The sequence below is a fragment of the Tupaia chinensis genome, unplaced genomic scaffold (genome assembly GCF_000334495.1).
Source record: "Tupaia chinensis unplaced genomic scaffold, TupChi_1.0 Scaffold000403_1, whole genome shotgun sequence".
Taxonomy (NCBI): Eukaryota; Metazoa; Chordata; class Mammalia; order Scandentia; family Tupaiidae; genus Tupaia; species Tupaia belangeri.
In genome coordinates this window covers 182,682-188,406 of record NW_006159905.1, presented here as the reverse complement: position 1 = coordinate 188,406, position 5,725 = coordinate 182,682, and the positions used below count along the sequence as shown (strand labels likewise).

Sequence of the window (5,725 nt, the reverse complement as noted above, 5' to 3'; positions counted from 1 at the left end):
GGGCATGTACACATGCACCTGGCATGAGTTTTTTTTTTCTTTTGAGAGATTTTTCCTATAGGGAGCATGCACTCGCCAGAAAGACAGAGACAGAGAGACAGAAAGCGAAAAGTCACCTCCCAGGGGGGATGGCCACACCGCAATCCCTTCTCCATTCTCCTCTCGGGATCTTGGGCACGCACACACACACATCCACTGCTGGTCCCCCTGGCATGAGTTTTAAGCTGCCAGGTCCAGGACTCGAAACATGGTTGACTACGTGGGAGTCCAGCAACATAACCATTATGCCATCTGTTAGTCCCTAAAGTTTATCGATTGAGTGTCCGAAGTTGAACTGCTTACCTTTCCCCTCAGAAATGTTCCTCTTTCTTGGTTCAGGGCATCATCATCTTTGCCAAACTTGGAGTCCCCTAAAATGCCTTGTTTCCTATTCCCACCATCCAATCCATTGTCAGCTTCTCAAAGTCTGGAAAATGTGTTCCCTCCTTCGATGCTGTTTGGAGTTATTGGAACTCAAGTAGAAGCTACACAGGTTTTGGAGTTGGATGAGTTTAATGCTAATTCCACTAATTTTTAGCTGGGTGGCCTGAAGCAGGTGACAGGACATTTATGGGTCTTGGCTTCCTCATGTGTATAGAGGGGATCTGCCACCCATTTTTTAGCCAGGTGCCGCGGTATAGGGATAAAAGGGTATGATATATTTCCTCACCCCTCAGGAGAATCATGGCCAATACCCCTGTAACAAAAGACAGGTTACCATGACAAAAACATACCAAACTTATCTGATCAGACTTTTACATGACACAGAAATGAAGACCCAAAGCACTCCGGAAAAACTGGCCATTTTTATGTTTAAATTTGATGAAGAATGGACAGCTGTGTAGAAATATGATTGGACTGGGGACCAGCAGGTGGCGTGGTGGTTAAGGCGCTGGACACTCCCACGTGGCCAGTCATAGTTCAAGTCCCGGAACTGGTGGTTTTCTTTCTCTCTCTCTTTCTTTCTCTCTCTGTGTGTGTCTCTCTGGTCATATTAAAATAATAAATGAGTGAGTAAATTAAATTAAATTAAAAAATGAATATGATTGGATCAAAGGGGTGTGATCTAATGGCAATAGCTGTGGTTGGGGGAAACCACAGGCCTTTGGGTCTAGATTCTCCTTGGTCTGTGGAATGGTCCCTCTCCTGGGTAGAGGGCAGGGCCCTCCTGGGAGCATCCTATGGCCTACTGTCAGATGAGCTAGGCCAGAGAAGTTGCTCTCTTACACAGAAAGGTAGCGGAAGGTTAGAGTGATATTTCTAGGCTTTAGGGAAGAGGAGTTCTAGTTTCCATGACTTGCCTTAAAGAAGAATTGTGGTTTCTGTGACTCACTTGGATGGAGGGCGGGGGAGACAAGCGGACAGGATGTCGGAGAGAGACCTGAGGCCCTTCGATCTCCTTAAAGGCACTCAGCATGCCAAAGCACCATACACGGTTTTCCAAAAGCTCATGGGAAAGTCATATTATGACTGCCATGCTACCTGTTGGCCCTGGGAAATTGATATTATAAAAAAAAGTATGCATGGATGGGACTAGCTGTTAGCGTAATGGCTATGTCGCTGAACTCCCATGTAGTTGACCGCGGTTCGAGTCCCAGACCTGGTGGCTTAAAACTCATTCTGGGTGCGTGTGCTTGCGTGCCCAAGATCCCAAGAGGAGAATGGAGGAGAAGGGATTGCGGTATGGCCATCCCCCCTGGGGGGTGATTTTTTGCTTTCTGTCTCTCTGTCTGGGGAGTGCCTGCACCCTATAGCAAAATCCTCTCCAAAAAGAAAAAAAAGAAAAAGATAAAAAAAGAAAAACTATGCATGGATTAAAACATTTTTTTGCGGGGCCAGCAGGTGGCGTGGTGGGTTAAGGCACTGGACACTCCCACATGGCTGACCATAGTTCGAGTCCTAGACCTGGTGGCTTGCTCTCTCACTTTCTCTGTGTCTCTATCTGGTCAAATTAAAATAAATGAATGAATAAATAAAATTTAATAATTCTTAAAAAAATTTTTTTTTGCACCAAAGTAACTTATCATTTAATCCCATTTTTCCAAGAACTTTTTGAGGTCCCCTTGTCTTTCGGGTATCATTTTCTGGGCCCCAACCACACAATTACTGATGTTAGGAGACGGGCTGGGTAACCAATCACAGTATTCAAAACATGGTAACTACTGCTCCTGTCTGCACTCCTGCAGCACTCTCCTGTTCTCCCTGCCACAGCTGTCACCAGTGCCACCGCCAGCAGCATCAAGTCCCAATCCCTGACCTTGCCATTCTGTGGCCTTTTTAAATTTTTTTTTATTAATTTTCACAGGGTGTATGTTCTCACCAGGGACAGAGAGAATAAGGGAGAGGGAGAAAGCACCCCCAGCGGGGTGTGATCACACTGAAATCCCTTCTTTTCCATTTTTCCACCCTGCTGGGATTTGGGGCAAGCACACACACATACATACATGCCTAGCATGTTTTTCAAGCCATAGGGGCTGGGATTTGAACTGCAGTTGGCCATGTGGGATCCAGCTCCCTTTACTACGAGGCTGTGGGCTGGCCCTCTGTGGCCCTTTCTTCACCCCATCCACTACATCTGAATTGCTTAGAGATGCTCATGGTTTCCTGAACATTCCAGGCTCAGACTTCCTGACCTCTGTTCACTTGCTTCACCTGCAGACCCCCTCATCCACCTCCGCCCTCTGAAACCCTACCCGCTCAGCAGAAAACGCTAAGGCTCTCCCTTCTCCAAGCACAGCTTCCTGATGCTCCCAGAGGGAGTCAGACCCGCCCCGCCTTCTCCTGCTGGACCCCTTGACCTGAGTAAACTGCCCAGGTCATGCAGCCTGCCTCCCCTACGGGCTGCACACCCAAGGCAGGTCTTGACTGTACCCCTGGGTTCTATGTTGCTTGGCTGACCTGCACAGAACAGCCCCTCTCCGAGCTCTTCCCTCCTGTAACCGACCTGCTTGAACCCCTCTTAATCTCACTAGTCTTTCCCAGTCTTGTCTCTTGAGCTGACTTGACTCCTGGTTCCTGCTCTGGAGAACAGACATGCACACTTTGCTCGCCAGCATTTCATGGCAGGCACTGAGTCACCCCTGGGGATCCCTGGCCACCCTCCCTGGTGCTGGACAGGATGCCTGGTGCCTGGCCCCAGGGGGTCAGAGGAAGCCAGGGCCTCTAGGGCTCAGTATTTTTATCAGCTTAGGAAACGAGAGACACAGAAGCGGAAACTGTGTGGTCAGAGAAAGTGAAAAGCCCTCATCTCAGGGGATCCCCCAGCCCGAGCTGGGGGCCAGACACCGGGGAGGGACGCTGCGAGGAGGAGGGCTGGGGGCCCAGGTACAGGGCTGACTCTGCTCTGGTTTACGTGGCTCTCGGAGAAGAGAAACGATGTGCTTAAGAGCCGGAGAGAGATCTTGGCAGAGCAGCAGATTGGACGCCGGACCTTTTCTGTTGCCTGCTTCTCGACCCCCAGCTCGGGGACCCTAACCCACGCCCCCACTCCAAACCTGGCCTCTTTGCATGCCACTTCCGAAATCTCTGGCCTGTGAGAGGAAGCGACGCTGGGTTGTCACACACTCCCGTCTCTTCTCTGAATCACAGCAGCTTCCTCTCAACAGGCTTCCTCAGCAGCCCTCCCCCGCCTGAACATCTGCCCGGCCGGCCCGGCCTGGCCCTGGCCTCTTCTAACTCCAGGCTGTCTCCTCTGACAGTCTCTACCTGCTCCTGCCTAGCACCCCCCTCCACGCTCTCTCCTGGGCCCAGAACCTGATTCTGGGTAGACTCAGTGTAGACACACAGACGCGCGGACACTGAAGCCTGTGCCTGTGTTTTTGCTGAGCTCCCAGCTGTGTCCCAGGGACAGCGGGGTTCGGTTCACAGCTTCCTATCCTAGTCTCCAGGGAGCAGGAGTGCGGAGAGACGGTGCCTCCCCTCCTCCACAGGCACCCAGGCCTTCTACCCCCTCCTCAGAATGTTGACTACCGTTCTTGGAAAAGGGCACACATGGAAGGCCAAGCCTGGTCTGCCCAGAGGCTGGAACTGGATGGAAGAGATGAGGACGGGCTCTGGAGGAACGGGGCTGAGAAGCTGGAAGGCGGAGACGGCCTGGAGCCTGGTGGCCGGGAGGCTGGCCCCGGGTGTGGATCTCTGGTTGCCCAAGAACAGACAACCCAGGTTACATAATTCGGCTCTTTCCGCCTCCTTCTCCTGTTCCTGATTTTAGCAACCGAAATTCCACTCCCCCACGGGGCTCTTCCTCCATCCCTTCTGCTTCGGGCCCCTGGCTCCCGCAGCTGCCTCGTGGTCCCCTAGCCCCAGCTGCCCCCATTTGGTTCATTCAGTGACTCAGCAAAGGGAAAGCCCTGTGCTGGGGGAGGGGGTTGAGTGGGGAGGAGGATGTGGTTCCATGTGGGGCGCAGGGCAGGGGAGGGAAACTGGCCTTGTTCCCTTTTTGCCTCTCTTCACATCGACCTCTCCAGCCGCAGGCCGAGAGTGGACAAGGCCCCAGTGGAGGGAGTGAAATGAAACTGGGGGCAAAGTGGGCCTTCTTAGGGCTGGCCTCCAGGGTGGGCACACGGGGGCTTCTGGTCCCCAGCGGAGGGCGCGGGCTGGTGCGGACGTGCGTGTCTGCGTGCTGCAGGTGTGTGGGAGCTGTGGCTTTCGGCAGGCGGGCGGGAAGGAGATGTCATGGGTGATAGACACCACAGCGATGGAAAAAGGCAGAGGGGACACCAGGAGCGCGATGTGGAGCCTGGTCTTATTAGGAAATGGCAGGCAGGGGGCAGGCGGCCCGCCCTCCCGCCCTCCCATCCTGCACCCTCAGCCCTGCAGCATCTGCCTGGGCCTTGCTGCCCCCACCACTGACCTTAGCCTTCCTTCTCACCCCTAGGACGCGTCCCCGCGGTTTCTTGCTCCCCCAGGGTCACTTGAGGGCCTCCGCGTGGCGGTTCAGGGCCTGAGAAAGGGCCGTCACGGCTCCCATCACTCGGCCCAGCTCCCAGGTCTCAATCTGGCTTCGGAACCGCTGCAGGAAGCGGTCAGGGTGCCAGCGGACCTGCTGGACCCTCAAGTACCTTTTCAGAGCCCCTCGCTCCTCCGAGGGGGGGCCCCTGGCGACTAGGGCTGCAGCCATGGCCTCCGGGTCCCCTCCCCCAGGGCAGGGCCAGGGCACATCGCCAAAACGCCAGAGGTTGCCTCTCCCGGCCCCTCTGGGGTGCTCTGCCCTGGGCCCAGCCCTGGCTGGCTCTGGCCCTCGGTCCCCTTGAGCCTCCTGGGCCCTCCTGGCCCGACTCGCACGCAGCTCTTCCTCCTTGGCCCGGGCTCGCTCCGCTGCTCCTCCTCCTGCTGTCGCCAGCTTTGACTATAGCCCTGGGCCCGAGGGGGTCGGCAGGGTCCTTCAGCCGCCCGCTGCCGCTGCCGCTGCTTCTGGGCGTGCTCCCTCGCCAGGCGGTCTGACCAGGCTGAGAAGGACTCGGGCTCCTGTGTCCCATGAGAGGCATCATCTGTTTGGGAGGTGGAATGATGCCGTCAGGGAGAGGCTGTGAGGAGGGCTGGGACAGGAGAGGCAGGGGGATGCGGGAGGGGGCAGAGATGTGGCCAGAGGGCAGGTGGACAGCAACGGATTCCTCACCTTCAAACCTCCCCATGACCTCCTGCCACTCGTCCTCCAGCTCGCCTTGCAGCTTCTGTCTGCATTCCT

General features: G+C 55.1%; 1 protein-coding gene across 1 annotated transcript in view; it reads right to left on the bottom strand.

Moving 5' to 3' along the window:
- Positions 1 to 4,764: 4,764 nt before the first annotated feature.
- Positions 4,765 to 5,725, bottom strand: part of NFKBIL1 (NFKB inhibitor like 1) — a gene marked incomplete in the record, with an annotated part of 15,145 nt that continues 14,184 nt past the window's right edge. Inside the window, 3 exon segments of the mRNA XM_027774105.1 lie at positions 4,765 to 5,355; positions 5,358 to 5,528; positions 5,657 to 5,715. Of these exon segments, the coding sequence (XP_027629906.1) occupies positions 4,949 to 5,355; positions 5,358 to 5,528; positions 5,657 to 5,715 (637 nt within the window).